This window comes from Chiloscyllium plagiosum, chromosome 24 (assembly GCF_004010195.1).
Source record: "Chiloscyllium plagiosum isolate BGI_BamShark_2017 chromosome 24, ASM401019v2, whole genome shotgun sequence".
Taxonomy (NCBI): Eukaryota; Metazoa; Chordata; class Chondrichthyes; order Orectolobiformes; family Hemiscylliidae; genus Chiloscyllium; species Chiloscyllium plagiosum.
The window spans coordinates 42,326,526-42,347,183 of NC_057733.1; the positions used below are offsets into that span (position 1 = coordinate 42,326,526).

The 20,658-nt window shown below is 40.8% G+C and overlaps 1 protein-coding gene across 1 annotated transcript in view; it reads left to right on the plus strand.

Moving 5' to 3' along the window:
• Nucleotides 1-5,189: 5,189 nt before the first annotated feature.
• The window catches only part of timp2a (TIMP metallopeptidase inhibitor 2a), an 88,850-nt gene continuing 73,381 nt past the window's right edge, over nt 5,190-20,658 (plus strand). Inside the window, exon 1 of the mRNA XM_043714916.1 lies at nt 5,190-5,529. Within this exon, the coding sequence (XP_043570851.1) occupies nt 5,400-5,529 (130 nt within the window). The 5' untranslated portion in view covers nt 5,190-5,399. The remainder of the gene's footprint in view (nt 5,530-20,658) is intronic.

The window sequence follows — 20,658 nt, forward strand, 5'->3', positions numbered from 1 at the left end:
AGCATGAGTGTGAGGTTGCAGTGAGAAGATGGTGGCACTCACTTTTGATAATTGCAGAATGGCATTAATGTTCTTGCGACACTGATGTGTGTTCCTCTGCACCATGGACACCACACTGAGCCTGTTGGTTACTTCAGACCAGGTTCGCAGCATTTGTAGTGGTGTACGGCTGGGTTCTAAATGTGGCACCTGTGGCAAGTGTGTCATAAGGTCCTGGCACTGGGAGCATATACGCTGCTGCTAATTATACTCAGTAAAAAATTGTCTGAGCAAAGTCATTAAGGCTCACAGATGAAAAACTCCATGAAACTCTTTGATATTGTCACTCAGCCAAATTTTGGGAAAGTTAAGCTCAGTATTTTTAAGGGGCCTGTGTATTCTTCAGACATGACTATGAGGCTGGTATTCTTGCAGTTAACATCAGTTTTCATTGCTGATTGGTAATGAAGCAATGATACCAGTGAGTTGACAGTTTTGCTCTCTTTAAACAGTAAATTGTCAACTCCAGATTGTTTTGAGTGATATAATCAGGCATTATGTATCAGCAGTACTGTTACAATTATGAAGTCTAGGACACTGTTATCCTTTAGGATTCTGTCTTAAATTCAAGGTGAGTTCAAATTCAAGTGGGAGTTGAGGCAGTTGTCATGTTCTGGAACCTTCTGGTAGCAAACCTGGAGATCTGATTGTCAAAGAATAAATATGCCCCAGATTATTTTACTGGAAAAAGATGTAAGGTTGGAAGACAATTGCAGAAGGCCTTGTGTTGATGGTACCTCTACTGTGAATCACTAAATTACCAGAAAAGTTTTTGAGAATGTTGAGCTGGAAACAGTTGTGCTTTAAGCTGTCTATTTAGTTTGAAGATGAAAGAGCTACACTCTCAAGGATAACTAAGCAGCACCTCTGCCTGGATACAAAACCCTTTTATTCAGGTTTCTATGGAAATGAACTTTGAGAAACGATGAATTTATAAGAAATTCTGGAAACTCCGTTTGTTTGCCAGTGTCCAGAAAAGAGGCAGCTTGATCCCAAAATTCTCTGTGGTTCACCATGTTAGAAAGCATGTGGAAGCTTACCTTTGGATTAAAACTCATAGAAACACAGAAAGATGGAAAGTAGGAGCAGGAGCAGGCCTTTCGGCCCTTCAAGCCTGCTCCACCATCAATGTGATCATGGCTAATCAACCAATTCAGTACACAGTTCCCACTTTGTACCCATACCTCTTAATACCTTCAGCCTTAAGAACCATTTGCACCTCCTTGTTGAATGCATTCAAAGATTTGGCCTCAGCTGCTTTCTCTGGTTTGGAATTCCACAGGCTCATCACTCTCCGCTCAGCTCTGTCCTGAAAGGTTTTCTCCCATGTCCTTAGACTGTGACCTCATGAGATGAAAAAGCAAAACTGGAAGATTTGTCCAGCTGTGTGACAGGGAGGATCTCTGGCGATACTTCCACTCATAAAGGACAGCTTGGAGTTTGGAAGTTACCAGGTTGTGAAAGGATAGGAAGAAAACTAACCTTTTAATTTTGCACTGATTCTGGAAGAATTGAATGGCTACATACTGGGATGGTGTAACAAATAGCTGGCAGAATCCTGTCATGTCATCTGTTTTGCTATTAACTGGAAGCTTGAATTCTTTTTAACAGCTATTATTACCAACAGTGATCATGTTACTATCTACTCACTATCCTGATGGCCAATATCATGAAGCAAATGCAGCATTGCTCCAGTAGCTGAGATCCCTGGTCTCAATCTCCTATGAAGACAGTAGACAATGTTGGACTGAGTCCATGCTTGACATGGATGATTGCTCCATAATTAAAGAATGAAGTATGGCCCCAAAGTCTGATGGTGACCATAAGCCTCATACAATAGAACACATGATACCAACCTTCTCACTAAGATCTGCACTGGGAGTCAGGTCATTTTTTTCAACTGACATCAAGGGAGAGTTGAATTCAACATTCCACAGCAAGCTTTCCTCATCATTTGCAGTGGTATAATCATAATATCTCATATACCCTTCACTGTGTAATTTTATCATAACAGTCAAAAGTAAACAGCTGAAGCCACCAGTAATCCTGAGGTTTACTCCAAACAAAAAAAAAGTCTGACAGCATTTTATAGTCTCTGGGCATCTCGAAGCACTTGACATCCAATCTACTTCCAGAGATACTTTTCAAAGTTTAGTCACTGTCCTAGTGGAGCAAAGATGGCAAGCAACTGGCTGACAGCAAGTTCTCTCAAACTGCAATGTGACAATGACCAGAGAATTTGATGAGTGATTAACATTTAGCCAATCCATTAATAATTCAAATAACTAATAGGATAATACTGTGCATGCTGGAAATCTGGAATAAAAACAAAAGATTAGAAATGTTCAGCAGACTGCTGAGAAAGAAACCTAATGAATATTTTCAGTTATTTTCAACTCCAAGTACTATTGCTGTTTTTCTCTCTACATTTGACTGAATATGGCATCAATGAGCCCTAACAAAACTGGAATGAATAGGTATTGGGGGCAAACTCTCCACTGGTTGGACTCAAATCCGGCATGTAGGAAGATGGTTGTGATTTTTGAAGGTCCAGGAGATCCTCAGGATAATATCCTTGGCCCAACCATCTTCAGCTGCTTCATCAATGATCTTCCTTTCATCAAATGGTCAGAAGTGGGAATGTTCACCAATGATTGCACAATGTTCAGCACCATTCAGATACTGAAGCAGTCCATTTTGAAATGCAACAAGATCTGGACAATATCCAGGCTTGGGCAGACAAGTAATGTTTGCTTCACACAGAAGCCAGGCAATGACTATCTGTAATAAAAAGCAATCTAACTATGGCCCCTTGACATTCAGTGGTCTTACCATCACTAAATCCACCATTATCAACATCCTAAGTTCACCATTGTTCAAAAACTCAACTGGACTTGTCACATAAACACATTGGCTGTCAGAGCAAGCCAGAGGCTATAAATGCTGTCGTGAGCAACTCACCTCCTGCCTCTTCAAAGACTGTCCACCTTGTGCAAGGCACAATTACAACCCCTACAGTGTGGAAACAGGTCATTCGGCCCAACAAGTCCACACTGATCCTCTGAAGAGCATTCCACCCACCACAAGTCAGGAGTGTGATGAAATACTTCCCACTTGTCTGGATGAGTGCAGCTCCAATAGCACCCAAGATGCTTGACACCATCCAAGACAAAGCAGCCCACTTAACAGGCACCACCTCCACAAGCATTCACTCCCTCCACCAGCGATGCTCAGTAGCAGCAGTGGGTACCATCAACGAGATACACTGCAAAAAATTCACCAAAGATCCTCAGACAGCAAGGCAAACGCAAGACAATTTCCATTTTGGGCAGCAGGTACATGGAAACACTGCCATCTGTGAATTCCCCTCCGAACCATTCACCATCCAGACTTGGAAGTATGTCACCATTCCTTCAGTGTATCTGGGTCAAAATCCTAAAGTTTCCTCCTTAAGGGTATTGTGGGTCAACCTACAGCAGCTAGACTGCCATGGTCAACAAGGCAACTCACTACCACTTTCTCAAAGGTGTCTAGGGACGGGAAATAAATCGCTGGCCAACCAGCGATGCTCATGTCCCAAGAATGAGTTCAAAAAAAGGCATTCCCAGGATGTTGGGAAGGACAGTCTGACCATTCCAGGCCAAAAGGGAATCTTCCATGCATGCTCTTCTGTTTCTGGCACCTCTTGCCACCAGGCCTTTGCCATTCCATCTATCCTCTCAGATGAATGCCTCAATTGAACCTGCCTCCACTGCACCCTCAGGCAACACATTCCAGACTCACTGCATGATAACATTTTTCCTCAAGTCTAACTGATTCTTTTGCCAACGCAAATCTGTGTCCTCTGGTTATCAACCCCTTCCAGCAATGGGAATGGTTTCTTCCCCTATCTACCCTGTCCAGGGTCCTCATGATTTTGAATCTCAAATCAATTCTCCTCTCAACCTTTCTCTTTCAAGGCCAGACCATCTCTATCCATGTAGCCTCTTCCCTGAAACCATTCTCGTGAATATTTTTTGCGCCCTCTCTAATGGCTTGACATCCTCACTGAAGCCTGCTGCCCAGAACTGGGCAATTCTACTGTTGAGACTAAACCAGTGTTTTACACAAGTTTAATATTAACTTCCTTGCTTTTGTACTTGATACCCCTATTTATAAAGTTCAGGATTCAATATCTATATACCCAGGTCCTTCTGCTCCTACCCGTTGGATAAGAAATCTTATTCTGGTTGTTGCTAACAGAGAATTCAAATTCTGTTTTGTCCAGGATTATTTCTTACGAGCATTTTTGGCACTGGGAGTTCTTTTGTCATTTCCAACCATGGGGATTATTTTTTTTCTCCCCAGTGTGTTCGTGTGGGAAGTTACTATTATGCCAATATGTCCATATAATTTGTAAATGCGCGTTTCCCTTTCCCCACTTCATTCTAAAGGTAAAACAAGGATGCTGTTTTTTTCACACGGATCACCCTAGACATCTCAATATTGTCAGTCAGTGTATCTCCAGGAAACAGCATCACATGGTGCTTTTTAATCAACTGAGCACTTGAAGTGAATCACTGCACTGCACACAGACAGTGAAAATCGTTAATGTATTTGTCTGGTCAATTGTGAAAGCGGGCGGCTTTGTTTGTGTATTTTCACATGTGCAAATGATTTGATCGCCAAACAGTCCCTACTCCCACAAACAATAACCCATTAGGAAGCAAGTGTAAAACGATTTGATGCACAATTGGAAACTTCAAAATAAAAGCTCGTATTTTCACAGATTAAAGAAAAAGTGGCTAAATCAATTTCGTAAAAGGAAGCTTCTAGAAGCCACTGTTTACAGGATTCCTTTCAGCTAAAATGTGTGTCTGATTAATAGCAGTTTACACTGAGGATTGGCGATGTCGAATCAGGTCAGATCGCTTGCATTTTACTGCTGTTTATTACCACTCGGCGAAATACTTTCTTTGCTCGCTCTCTCTAATGAACTGAGCCACAACAGCGCACTCCAGAGAGATTCGTAGCTCATTAAACTGGCGGAAAAAAAAATATGTAGCATTGCCCAAAGCAATAATAAAAAAAACAACAGGCGTTTCTGAGATTGGGCCATCGACACTGGCTGTCGCTGTGAGTGGCCCGCTGCTTTAGAGAGGCGGGGTTAAATGGGGTTCAGCTCCGAGAGGACAGAATAAAACACACCCAACAGAGGCAACACTTCACTAGATGTCATTTTGCGAATTTATTTTCCTCTTCCAAGATCACGCTCAACTAAACTTGCCGCGTGTTTGCCCGAGCCAGGACTAGCTTCTGTAAGACCCTGATAGCCGGCGATCCTTTGCTGGAAGCGGAGCTTTATTTCGGTGAGGTTTAAAATGAGTGCTACATTCAGCAGTCTGCTGGCAACATTGTTTCTACTCCTGGTTCTGAGGGTGGAACAGATCGCTGAGGCGTGTAGTTGTGCCCCGAACCATCCCCAGCAAGCTTTCTGTAATGCAGATGTAGGTAAGTAAAGACATCTTTTTGCAGTCGGGAGTGTTTCAAAACCAAAAGCAGTTTAAAAATGCGAGTGCGTTGAGCACACTCTCTACGGCATGATGACTTCCTATTTAAAGCTGCCCGAAGTAAATGCGGCCAATAGTCAGAAAGGAAACTTTAAGGTATAGTGTTACCGAAATCGGCCTCTCCTGTCATGTTACACATTCGAAATCAGCCCAGTCCTGATCTCTTCAGATGTTATTTGATTTCCTTTTGAAGCAGCTTAGGACATTGCTGGTTCATTTCGAAATGTGACTTCGAAACTGACAGGCTTGTTTAAAAAGAATTGGAATCGCATGGCTTTAACCTTCTCAGTATTTGTTGTCTATTACGTTGCTGACCGGTCAGTCTCAACTTCCAAGTGAAGCACGAATGTGTGATTAAATCCTCAAGACATATCTGACCTTCCTGTCCAACTACCTTGTTTATTGGGCGGAAGACTGATAATAATAATTGCCTCATGATTTAACTGTTGTTACAGGACTAAGTACTATGTCATGTTAGAACTACGTTGTGATCAGAACTTTGCATATTTGTGTTTTATTTATTTGAGTCTATACTTTTTTTTCATTAATCAGGCCATTTTTGTTGATTTAAGAATCCTTCAAATATTTTATAGCGAACACATTATTAAATAATTAGATACAGTCCCTGAGCTATTCATCAGAATGACTGAGTTCATGCTTCACATCTTAGATAAACCACATCCCAGCAAACTATTCTAAACTCAAGGAACATCTTTCCCTTTGCTAATATTTAGGGCATAACTTTAAAAAAAAACTTTGGTGATACTTAAAAGATTAAATCACACCAATTAGCCTTGTAGTAATTTTCGCAGGATCTCAAATACTGCGATTGTGCAGATTTTACTGTTGTCTGTAAGTATGCTTGAGCTTATTCAGCACATATGCTTTAGAGTCTGTTTGTTTCTGAATGAGTTTTTAAATATTACTTGGCTGTATTAATAGCTTTCAATTAAAACCGGGTTTGCCTATTTGTGTGTGTGACTGTATATCCATTGTTGAAACTCTTGCTGTTGGCTTATTGCATGATACCCAGGGCATATTTGAACAATTAGTAGGACATATCATTGCGGGACTAATTGCATGCATATTTTTCATGCTCACATGTGTCCATTGCCTATTTGGGAAGAGACGTTTTGTGGTATTGTGCAACATATAGGGACAACTATGAAAATTACACGACCACATACTTTTCAAAGTCAAATCTCTATTCATGCAGTCTGTTGGCACTTACAATTTTCAGATACATTCATAAAAGGTATTAATTCTTTAATGGGACTTAAAATCAATAACTTCTCTTGGTTCAGTAAGGGATGTGCTTGTCTAAGAAACAGAAGCATTCATAGTGGAAAGGCTCAAGTGGGAAAGTGGCCATTATATACAGCTTCATATCGAACTGTGTATTATTGAGTTTTCAAACTTTTTTTTATGTTTGGAGACTGGGAAATGACACCTTGCAAGTATTGGTACATTGCAAGGTTCTTGCATCCTACCTGCTGATAAACACTATCTACTGCTGAATGCAAAATTGCTATCATCATTGGAAATTAGTGTCGTACAGTCATACAAATGTTTATTGGCATGCAACAACACAAGCACTGTGCTATTAAATCAACAAGTACAGCAATCTAGTAACAGGCAAAGTCCTTGAAGACTTGCTCAGGTCTGGCACCCAAATATATTATTTTTCTCTCCTAGACATTCCTCTTAATGCATACATTATCCCAGAGCCAAGCATTCGGGCAGAAATGCTGCCCTCCAGCCTCTGCCAATGCTGTGATTCTGTCCGATCACTTCCAGGTTCACCGCAGCAGCCTTGGTTGTTTTTCACTGTGTGGAAAATCACCTGGCCTGCATTCCATTTAATGCCTTCACCTGGTAGGAGACTTCAAGATTGGGAACACATTGTGTGACGATTGCAATTCCATCACTGTTGTTCCAGGGCATGCCTTTCTAAGACAGTTGATTGCCAGGAAGCTGAGTGTTTAATATATCAGCAGCTCACTAACCGAACAAGATCGAAGTTGCTGTTTTCTCCCCATTTTCTTTATCAATGTCAGCTGCAGAGAATTTAGTCTCAATACCATAAGCATTTGATGAACTGTACAGTCAGTTTTGGGTCCAATGATGACCAGAAGCTGATCCTTTAGACAATTATAATCTAAAGCTTGCTAACTTTGGCTGAACTGCAATTGGTGGTTGAAAACAGATCATTAAGAAATTCATTTGAGAGTACAGACTAAGTTAAATGTTTTATGACTGGAGGCAGCAGTATCTATGGTGGATGCTTTCCAGTGCAGCTTGTGCATTACATAGCACAAAATCAGCCTCCAGATTTCCTCCATAAATGGACAGCAATTTCATAACAGAGCTGTTATTTTGGATTAACTTGTAAAAGGATTGGGTGTACTGGAAGGTTTCAACAGTAAAGTGTAGTTATGAGTTTCACTGCATAACCAAATAGCTCCCAAATGCCAGACTGCTTATGGTTTTAATTAGTGTCTGTATGGGCATTACTGTAATGTGCATGTCTGATTACAAGCAACTTTGTTCATTCCTGAACTATTGCATGTAAATCTACAGTATCTTTGAAGCAAGAGGCACTAATGCTTTCCCTAAGATTTGTGTATACAAGAATTTGCAATTGTGTAACTGAAAATTTATTATCAACCTGGCAGTAACCCCTGCATGCGCAGGTTGCTTTGTAAATCTAATTTTCTCACGCCTTCTTTTTCATTTCCAAGAGACATGCATTCAATATTTGAGCAGACAAAAGGGGACAGCTTAATGTTTTTTAAAAAAAAATGCACTGGAGACTGCCAGTTGAATATCAAATAATATTTTCCTCATACTGAACAAGCTCCATCAATAAATGTTAATCACACTATCAAAGCTTATGTCAAATAAAATACAACAAAATCCCATTGATAATTTCTGCATTTACTGATGGGTATAGACGAATCAACCAACATCCTGTTTATCTAACTGAAAATCTGAATAGAGGTAGTTTTAAGGAAATTTAAAATGACGTCTGTTTAACATATGAGTTGGGCAGTATTACATGTTTGTTTTTTGTGGTGGACTATGTGATCACATTTTTATATATAACTTACTGCAAGTCGGTCCAGTGTATGCCAAATAATGACTACAAATAATGCATTGTCAGCTGATAATTTCAAATCCCTTATGCAAGCCTCTTATATCAAATGATTTTTTTTCAGTGATTTTTCTCCCAGGGAGGAAGTCTCATTCTGGTATGCTTTCGGTGCAGAGTAACAGGACCTTCATGACCAGGTTTATAGAAACTGGATAAATGATATGTAGTGTTGATAAATTTCTAATAAATGACAGAAAACAAACTATAAGGCTGTTTCACCATAACATGATTGTATTCTGAGACTGGAATTAAACATATCTCTATCCTAGGGCATTTCATGTACTGAAATCCAAAAAAGTTAAAACTTATTTTTCTTTTTAGTGAGGAAAGTGGTTACCAAATATAAAGTGAAGCAATAAAATCATGTATTCTTATTGTAATAGCACTTGTAAATTTTATATTGGGAATTTAGGAATGGGACTGACTTTGAGTAACTCAATGTTCAGTTTTCTTAAAGTGGTTTGTGTATGACATTGAACTTTTGTTGAAAGTATGAGAACTGTAATTTGGAATTCAGCGCCTTTTGCATCCTGTGTGATATTGGAATGACTTTGATAATCCTTTTCATCAATTTATCATATTAACTCCAGTGCAAACAATCAGGCCAGCCTTATGGCCTTTTGATGTAGACATTGATGTTTATTTTGAATTAAGGACCTTTTTTTTGTATTTTGGGTTAAAACCACTCGAATAGCCTTCACTTTCGATCTATGCCTTTCCTTTTTAGTAGAAATGAATAAATAGTTGGATCCCACTAATTGGAGCTGGAATTATTCCAGACCCATGAGGTCAAATCACAATATTTTAATCCTTGTGGTTGTCCAGTGTCTCCATGTTAATAATAACCCACACTCCCTCAAATATTGCAGCATTTGTACTAAAGGTGGGAGTGCATTGTACATCTGGTTTGTCAAAATGATATTTAGCTATTGTATTTGGTTATCAAGCCACCAACTATTTCAACGGAATTTAGTTTGGCTTTTCATTTTAATTGTTTAATAAATAATTCTAGTATTTCCTCTGTAGGAACAGATACATGACCACAGCTGTAAGGAGCAGGAATAGGCCATTCAGCCCCTTGAGACTGCTTCACCATTCAGTATGACTGATTTTATTATAACCTCAAATCTGTATTTCTGACTGCCTTAATAATCTTTCACATCCTTGCTTAAAAAGAACCAATCTACCTCTGCCTTTAAAAATATTCAAAAATTCACTTGCTGGAAAAAGATAGAAGCAGAGTCTCAAGACTCAAACCTCCTGAGAGAAAGATTTCCAGTCCATCCCAGTTTTATGGGTGACCCTGATTTTTAAACAGTGACCATGACTTTTCGATTCCCTCATAAGTGGAAATGTCCTCTCCACATCTACCCTGTCAAGACCCCTCAGGATCTTGGATGTTTCAATCAAGTTGTCTCTAACTGTTTTTAAATTCCAGCAGATACAAGCCTAGCCTTACCAATACTTCCTCATAAAACAAGCCTCTCATTCTCGACATTAATCTGATAAATCTCCTATGAACTGCCTCCACTGCATTTAGATCTTTCATTAAACAAGGTGACCAATGTGGTACTTTAGATACATTCTCACCGGTAACCTCTAACTGAGGCATAATCTCTCTGCATTCGTGTTCCCTCCCCCTTGTGATTATTGATAACAATCTATTATCTTCCTGAATTACTTGTTGTACCTGCATAATAACCTTTTATGATTCAGGAGTAAGAACACCCAGATCCTTTTGTATCTCAATAGTTCTGCAACCCCTCATTATTTAGTTAATAGGCTATTTTATTCTTGCCGACATGGATATTTTCACATTTTCTGACACTATATTATTTTGCCACGTCTTCGACAACTCACTGAACTTATCTGTATCTCTCTGTAGTCTCTTTATGTTCTATTTATCTTTTTGAGTCATCAGCAAATTTTTGCAACTTTCAATCAAATGGGATTGTTGCTGAATAAGGGGAGCTTTGGAAAATTAAAACCTATACATTTTTGGAACTCCTTGTTGAGGATGCATTTGCTGCATCTGTTTTTTTTTGTCAGTCAATATGTAAATTAAAATCATCTATGATTATTGCTTTGCCTTTTTGACAAGGGCACATTATTTCTTCCTTTATATTCCACGCTATCATGTGATTCCTGTTAGCAGGCCTGTACACTACTTCCACAAATAACCTTTTGCCCTTTTATTATCTCTACTGTCTACCCAAACTATTTTGACATCTTGCTTGCTTGAAATGGTGTGCTTACCCCTTCGTTGTGCTCATACCATTAACTCTCAGAGCCTCCCTCCCCATCTTTTTTTTCCCTATTTCTGTAATTCCATTTAATTTAATTATACATTTAGTTCTCTAGGTAGGCCATAAATGCAGAGACCCCAGTAAAGATCTCATGACTTCGGTTCAAATCCTGCCATGGCAGATAGTGGAATTTGGGTTCAGTTTAAAAATCTGGAATTAAAAGTCTAACGATAACCATGGAACCAGTCACGAAAAACCATCTGATTCACAAGTCCTTCAGAGAAGGGAATCTGCCATCCTTACCTGGTCTGGCCTCCAAGTGATTGCAGATTCACAATAATGTGGTTCACTCTGACTCTGAACTACCTTTCTGGGCAATTAGGGATGGCAATAAATTCGGGGCTGGTCAGCGGTACCTTACATCTTGTGACTGAATTTTTAAAAAGTCCTTACCTTAAGTTGATCTGCTGTGTTGAATTTTAGGAAAAGCTATAAACCTTATTCAGTTGCTAGTGTTATGGACTAGGCCAGACCACTACAGCCAAAACATTCTTCAGCAGGCAGCCCAGTTCATAACTTTGCAGTTTGCTTTGGTAAGTGTACAGTGAAAGTTACCTTGTGAAAGTAAGATAGCTAGGAAAATACAGTGAAAGTAAGATAGCTAGGTTGACTACTAAATTTTAAAACAGACAAAAATTTATTCACAAAATTACACAATGGAACACCAAGAACAGAAGAAAGAACCCCTACAGAACTCAGTCTATCCAACTAGACTTAATTATGCTGTTCCAAATACACACAGTAGTCCCAACAAGCAAACTCCCTTTAAAACCCAGTCTAAATGGAACACATGCTTACAGGTTGAGGTTGAAGAGCAGAAGGAGTTTCTACACAGCTCCCTGTTGAACTCCTCACCAGTTCAAGACTGAACTAAACTCAGCTAGGGAGCTGACCACTCCCCTTTCATTAGACAGGTCACTTCTACATTCTGGATTAGTGGTGCTGGAAGAGCACAGCAGTTCAGACAACATCCAAGGAGCAGCGAAATCAACGTTTTGGGCAAAAGCCCTTCATCAGGAATAAAGCAGAGAGCCTGAAGCGTGGAGAGAGAAACTAGAGGAGGGTGGGGGTGGGGAGAAGGTAGCATAGAGTACAATAGGTGAGTGGGGGAGGGGATGAAGGTGATGGGTCAGGGAGGAAGCAAATGTGGCTGCGGTAGCGAGTTTGTTTCACAACATGGTTGAAGAGCTTCAGGGCAGAGGAAATGACCTGGGAGTTGCAGTGGGAGAGGGACTCCCTGAGATTCTTGTAGAGAGAGGAGGAAAACTTCTTCAAGGCAGGCATCCTTGCATAATCCTGAATCTGGTTTCCAGCATCTGCAGTCATTGTTTTTACCTAGGTCACTTCTACAACATGACCTGACGTCTTGTCTGTCTACGTGTAAACAGAAGGCCTCTCCAAATCCTTTCCATCACTGTACCGAACCAGACTGATCAGAGCCCAGCCCGGTTCATTGTCTCTCTGAAAAAAGTCAAGGACAGAGTATCTTTGAGCCAAGAAATAGCTTTTAGAAAAAAAAGGGTCTAGCTTTGTGGCATTTGTTACTCTTCAAATAGCTACCTTCTTTTCCTGTAGCCAATAATCTATTCATGAGGCAGAACATCTCTTTCTCTTCCTCTCCTTTACTTCCTTAACCACCTTTGTGGGCGGCACGGTGGCACAGTGGTTAGCACTGCTGCCTCACAGCGCCAGAGACCCGGGTTCAATTCCCACCTCAGGCCACTGACTGCGTGGAGTTTGCACGTTCTCCCCGTGTCTGCGTGGGTTTCCTCCGGGTGCCCCGGTTTCCTCCCACAGTCCAAAGATGTGCAGGGTCAGGTGAATTGGCCATACTAAATTGCCCGTAGTGTTAGGTAAGGGGTAAATGTAGGGGTATGGGTGGGTTTCGCTTCGGCGGGTCGGTGTGGACTTGTTGGGACGAAGGGCCTGTTTCCACACTGTAAGTAATCTAATCTAACTCAAGTACTGTATCATAAGTCACATTCAAGTGCTAAGTCACCCTCAGTTGTCTAATTTGATTTGCTCTGAAAATGAGGACAAGCTGATCCATTTAGTAAAGATTCAGTGTTAGCTGCTTGTTTTTTAAGCCTTTACTGGAGATCTTGTTCAAATTAAGACTGGGAACTACAGGATTTGGTTAAGCGTGAACTACAAGTAAAAATCAGATTTGCAGAAAATGAAATGTAGACTTTATTACCCAAAAACTACAAGTGCTCATTTCCAGCCAATTAGGTCAAAAGGAAACACACAATATAGATGTTCCCCTTTTGATAACATGAATGAATTTACAAGGAAAATTGAATGTAACAAATCACAAAATTATCAAAGCTGGGAGCCAGCGCGTTACAACGGCAAAACAGAGGGGTATCCCCATCCAAAGAAATTTCCACACACATCTTGTTCTGTCAGTAACTGCTAAAGAGGTATTTGGAAGATTAAATCAAAGATTCTGTGCAAGTGTGTGCCAAACGTGGGGGTGGGGCTGTGCTGAAGAAAATCAAAATCTTTAGCCTTGCACTTTTTGTGTTTGCACTGATTTGTGCTAATCCTGCATTTTCTGATGTTGTTACATTTGAGAAAGCAGGAGGTTCCTCCTGGTATATGCCCTGGCCTCAAATGGTCTGGATATTCTAATGGCCAGATAGTACTTACTGCAGAAAAGACAGGAGTTGTGCATCAGGACCATACAAAGTCTCAGATGTCCCAGACACTGTGGGAATTAGCAAGAAAACCAAAGGTAATTGAAGCTTCAAAAATCTTCTGAACTTTCGAAGGTTCCACTTCCATTAAGTTCAATAGTTCCCAGGAGGAAAAAACAAAAAATCTAGCTTCTGGGTAAATGTTAAGCTGACTGCCCAGTCACCTCTACTCCATTGTATCCAACATACCCCAACTACACCTCTCCTTCTTGCAGCCTTGTACCCCTAACTATCAGGTCCCACCACCTGGACCAGAAACCAGCACCCCCACCCCCCCCCCCCAAAATCCAACATGATTCCATCTCGCCCTCTATCCTAGGACCCAACTACTTGTTTACTCTCCTGACCCCTGACTCAATGGCCCCAATAACCTAGACTTTCCATTGGCTGGATATCCTCCCACCCCATCCACCAGCTCCGAAACACCTACAATCACCACCCCCTCCATTTTCAACTTGCTCGAAGCAATCCATCACTTTCCTGCCACCCTACCTATCTGGTGCAATACTTAACTGGCACTTTGGCATACTACCCTTTAGGGTCGATAGTGTGGTGCTGGAAATGCACAGCAGGTCAGGCAGCATCCAACGAGCAGAATTCTCCTGCTCCTTGAAAGCTGCCTGGCCTGCTGTGCTTTTCAGCACCACACTCTCGACTTTAATCTGCAGCCCTCACCTTCTCCATACCACCCATCTGGCATTTGTCTTAATCAATTACGACCTTAACCCTCCGTTTACCTTACAGCTGCTTGAAAGATTGTCTGGATATTTCAATCTCAGTCAGCCACACTGCTGCAGAATGACATGTGGTTTGTCTTCCCTTAACAGTCCTGCACTGTGTGGAGACTATGTTAATTTCATCAATTTATTCCTATTTGAGGGACCTGAATTAGAATTCTCAGCTAGAAATGTGTAGCTCAGTACGAATGTAAAACAAAAATTAGCTGAGTGGCAAGCTGATTAGCAATTGCTCTTCCTCTGAATATCAGGGCCATAATTTCAGAGCATGTTGGAGGCATAAAGGTGGTTGGTGGTCGTGAGTGCTGCAGAGTCAGTGGAGCTGGAAAAAACACAGCAGGTCAGGCAACATCCGAGGAGAGAAAGAATTGATGTTTCAGGTCAGATCTTTCATCAGGACTCTGACATAATTCTGCTGTCAACATTTGTTACCTCGTGCAGAACTAAACAGAATTCCACATATTAGTGCACTGCAATTTCAGTCTCTTCACACAACAAAGAGAAGTTGTAGCTCATGGAATTCAAGGGTCAGTAGCAATGTGAATACAGACTTGGCTGAAGGATAGGAAACCGTAATGGTTAATGGGCATTTTTCAGGCTGGAGAAAGGTTTGTGGTGGGATTTCCCAGGGGTCAGCATTGGGACCCTTGCATTTCCTCATTTTATATAAATGCTGTCGATCTTGCTGTGCAGGGGGAGAATGTCAAAGTTATCAGGAGACCCAAAACTTGGGAGCATTTACGTTGAGAAGGATAATGTGGAGCTCCAAAAGAACTTTAAGTTGGAGTGGGCAGACAGATGGCCAGAGAACAGTGAGGTAAAACACTTTGGGACAAGTAAAAGGTAAATTATTCTACTATAAAGGGTGTGCATGAGTAGAAAGATCGAGGTGCATTCGTCATTGAAAGATAGAGACAGCTGTACTTTGGGCTTCATTAATTGGATCATAGATTACAAGACCAATCTGATTTTGCTTAACCTTGATAAAACATTAATTAGACTTCAGCTAGAGTATTGTGGACAGTTCTGGGCATCACACTTTTGGAAATATGTGGATGCATTGAAGAGAGACTAGAAGAAGTTTACAAGAATGGTTCCAAGGATGAGGAACTTATGAGGATAGTCTAGAGAAGGAGGAACTTTTACTTTTTGGAGAGAAGGCTAAGAGCAGAACCAGGGCTCACAAATTGAGAATATTTTGCAGAAGAAGCAAGTGTGAGATGGTGGAATGCAGTACCTGGAAGTATGGTGGAGGCAGGTTCAAGTGAGGTATTCAAAAGAGCAGTAGGTGTTTGTTTGTGTTTAAGTAATATGTATAGGGAAAAGGCTGGATGTTGGCAGAAGTCAAAATGCTCAGATCTGCTGCAGACTCCATGGTATTATGATCAATTAAAATAATTAAAACCGCCACTGATTTGATAAAAGAAAACTACATTCCAATGCTGACTCTTCACCATCTCTCCGTGGCAAACCAAGCCACCTCATGCGCCCACATGCTAACCGTGAGCTGTCCATGCCAACTTCTTATCTGTCCTGTGGCCTCTTGTATCTTCCATGCCAAGCTGTGTCCCTACATTTGCCCTTATGCTTTTTTCAATACTACTGTTTGTTTTTTTTCCCTCTGGCAACCTCCCATTGTCCTTTTTGTAGCACCTGTGCCAATCAGTCAACCCACAACCCCTTTTCTTCAGACTCTGCATTCCAACGTGCTCAATATCCACCATGATCAGACCTCCGCACTAATGCTGAGATTAAATAATGTTCTTAAGTATCTAATGATGCATTCTCTGTGGTTTTCATTGATAAAAGTACATTTAACTCTTTACAATCTCCTTGTACGCAAAAGAACAAGTATTGGAATCCATAGCTCCACTGTAGTGTTTATAACTTAAGCTTCGAGCTGTTAATAGATTGTGAACCTAGAGGCACCCGACCGTGATAATGGAAGATTGTAAAATTAGTCATGGAGCTCTAATTGTGTAATGATTACCCTCAGACTTATGTCATGGATAAATAGTCTGGAGTCTTAAAAAGAAGTGCTTGCTATGTTCTTTTTTTCCCAAATACTTAAATGGCAGGAATAGTTTAAAATGCTTTGGTTCCCTTTTGTCAGCTAGCTCGACAATTCCAATGAACTTATGCAATTTTTAGATGCATTCATGTTTACATTAAACAATCCTAAAGGGCACCTGGCTTCCCCAAAGGTGTGCACCGTCCATGTTCAAAAGTGTATCTTACCTCTAAAGGTTCCCATCTTCTCAAGTATTCCAGTAGCTTCAGACCTCCTCCTACCAAATCTGAAGTGTACACCATGTTTTGAACAACCCACAAATGAAATGTAGATTGGCCTGAGGCAGCTTCACTTTAAAATGTATGGTTGTATCTTCAAATTAGCTTCTGTTTTCATTTCTCCTGTCAACCTGTGTAAAAATAGTGCTGTATCTGGAGGTGAAAGTTATGGATTTGGGCCTCTAATATTTTTCTCTAATGGAGACATCCTTTATCGATTTTGAAAGGCCTGACTTTTCCAATGTGAAACATACTCGTCAAAGAAAGTATCTTATTCATGCCTCTTGTTTTCGTCTGTCCTTTAATTTTTGGAACAGATAGTGCCCAACAATGGATTAACAATACCTTTTCATCTGTAGTCTCATGGTGAGTATAGCAGAATGAACTCCATGTAAAATTTATTGCAGGATGGGCTTCCATTCTGAAGTAAATGCGCAGAGGCTGGTATCTTGTCATCAAGTCACCCTTTGATTATATGTGCATTGTACAGGGGCTGTGACCTGCCAGCTCAAAGGCAGTCCCTAAACTGAGGAGACCTTTTGAATTTCCTGCTTGTCAGCCAGGGCCCTCTGGATCTTGTAAACAATCCCAATCAATGATTGCATAGTCAGAGATCCAAATCGAAAAAGTATGGTGTCAGAAAAGCACAGCCGGTAAGGCAGCATCTGAGGAGCAGGAGAATCGACAGTTTGGACATAAGCCCTTCATCAGGAATGTGAGGGACTGAAGGATAAATGTGGGGCTGGGGGGAGGATAGCTGGGAAGGTGCTGGAGGTGGGGGAGGGGAGATGAGGAAACTGGTGAAATCAACGTTGATGCCGTGTGGTTGGAAGATGAGATGTTCTTCCTCCAGACGTCGGGTGGCTTGGATTTGGAGGTCCAGGACTTTGCATGTCCTTGGCGGAGTGGGAGGGGGAAATGATGTGGTCAGCCGCAGTGCGGTTGGGTTGTCCTCAGTCCTCACTTTCTCCAAGTCATTGAGATCCACCTGGTCCTCATTTTAATCACTATGTCCCTTCCCTGCTAATTCTGGGGATGTAGGCCTAGTCTTTCTCTTTGTAGCTTCTCCTGGGACCTTTCCACCTCTGACATCGTACTGGACCGTAGTCTGTCTCTTACGCCTAGAGCATCTCGGGAGAGTTTCTTCCTCCTCTTCTAGTGGTAGTGATATTGAGCCTGCATCCATCTTGGACTGAGGTTTCCTCGATGCTAGATCCATGGTGTCTAACAGGCCGTTCTGAGGGGCCAGGTATATTTTGTTCCTGCTCCGTTTGTGAGGTAATTGCTTTTAGGTGATCCACGTTTGTTGGGGACCACCTCACCTCTTTGAACCTTTATATGTCACAAGGACTGACCTTTCATTGACCTCACCTCGTACCCACACAGTGCCATTTCCAAGGTTCTGGCACCTAACCTCATCCCTAGAAGTAAACTGTGTCACTCGCTTAGAGGGAACATTTGGCCAGCATTGGCGTTCCTGCTGCTATTTTACCACCACACCACCCTTCCCCTCACCAAGATAAGGAAATAACAGATTTAATATGGTGCGAAGTCTTCTACCCATCAGCAGTTCTGCTGGAGTTATCTCTGTAGTTGCATGGCTGGTGGTCCTATAGTTGAACAGGAACCTGGACAGGTTGGTATCCAGTGAAGCTGAGGCTGTTTCTTTAAGCCTGCCTGCAACGTTTGGACTGCTCTTTCTGCCAGACAGTGGAAGATGGATGGTATGAAGCTGTCCAAACATGCCACATGCTATTTGGTTTTAGGAAATAAAGTCCCTGCCGGTAAATGATATCCCACTATTTGTGACCAATATCTCTGGGAGTCGATGGGTCACAAACACAGAACTTGCAGCATACCTCAGTTTGCTGTAAGAACTTTATGCACTTCCAACCACTTTGAATGGGAATTCACAAAATACCAGGAAAGTACCAGGATAGTTGACATGCAATCGAATCCAGGGTTCATTTGGCCATTCCCAGAAATGTGGGGGTGTTGCTGGCAGTAACGTTTGTTCCAATGGTCTCTTGGCTTCTTGGATGGTGTTACAACATAAATCAAGGATCTCATAGTCAATTAACCTGGTTCCATTCACTTGTTCTTTGAGTTTAATTCATCACCTTGCCCAGACAAATCCCTGAAGTAAACATGAAATAGATTTGGTGTTAATGAATATCCTGAGTCAAGATTGCAAAATATTGATAGGGAAATGCGTACAAGATAGTATTGGGCACAGTTAATCGTGTAAAATATCTCTCCGAGCATGACTTGAGACTAGATGACAACACAAATATCCCCCAGTATAGAAGTTAATACTGGAATGTCTGATATAAATTACCATCTTCCCAAATGGTAATTCTGAATTACTATGATTTAGAATAAAAAAAATGAAGGTGAGATTTTACCTGACATAGATGGTCTTGGGGGAAGGATATGCCTCAGAACTGGTATTGTTGTAATGTTTCGAACAGTTGTAGTCGAGTGTTAACTTGTAATACCTCCCTTTTTTTTTGAAAGGTGAGTTTTGAACATAATTTTAACAGAATTTTAATTTTGTTGGTACAGCCAACTTCTGATGGCACAGAAGCTTGTCAGAGGGAAATGGTTTGGGAATTTTGCAAAGAGTTGGCATAAGGTTCATTGTGTAATAGCAGTAAAGGTGAGACCACCTCATAGGTGTCTGTTATCAAATTAATGGAAGATTTTATTGTGTGTTTTTCTTGTAGAATGAAGCAGAGGACTCATGCATTATGTATCTTTTATGCCAGTTATACTTTGGATGTTAATCTTTACAGCTATCTTGTTGTTGTTCCAAGAATTGGAATTATTCACTTTATTCAAACAGCAAGACATCTAGGTTTAGACATCTAAATTAGAACAACTTGATAATGTTCACCCTGCAAAAAACATTAGACCCTAACTTTCTAATGCTATTTGCTGTTAGGTAGGCTGGCCTTCACACCTTTTGGTTTGTATATTCTGTGTGATAAGTTGAGAACGCAAGCTGATAATGTTACTGAGGAAATCAGGCAACTGGGTGAGAATGAACTGGAGCTGTGCATCATCTTAACCCACCAGACTGAAATTAAGGATACAAAGACTGAGAAGCTTGGATTAGAGTTGGTAAATTCAGTGTCAAATCAGGTATAGAATAAATCAAATAGGGCAAGAAAACTGGATTAAAAGAGAATGAAAAAAGACAAGTGAAAAGGTTTTGTAAATTTTGGATAACAAATAAAATTGAAGAAATGAGGTTCCACGTTTTGTATAAGCAATTATTTTCAGTAACAAGATTGGCACAAATTACACTTCTTTTTTTACGTTCCATTAATGTACTTAAGACCAGGTTTCAATTTCAGCTTATGGCCTTCGCTCTGGGCCAGTCAGTTTCACACCAGGACTTATTAGCCATGGGAGGTGCATTTGTGACATGAGTTGACTATTGATCCATGAATCATTCCAATACAATTGATAGCTGGAAAACACGAGGGGTTACTGGTCAGGTATTCTGCAAGTAGTGATGGCAAACCTCTACAGTACTTTGCCCATAAGTGTAGACGAATAGAAGTCTATAGCCTCAACCCATCGAAACAAGGAGAGCAGGAAAGAAAAACTGAAATGGACAAAACTTGACATTCTGTGGTGATTCATGCCATTCAATGTGTTTGATTAGTGTGGTGGGCAGTGAAATAGCATGTTTAGCACAAATGGTGCTTGAACAGCAGAACTGCGTAGCAACGTTTGAATTTTTGCAGTTGGCCATACATTTAGCCATTATGAAATTGCAGTTATAATTGCACTTAATAGATGCATAGAATCAAAAGGTTCCAGCACAGAACGAGATTATTCAGCTTATCTCCATGCCAATAAAAGTTCAGACTAGAC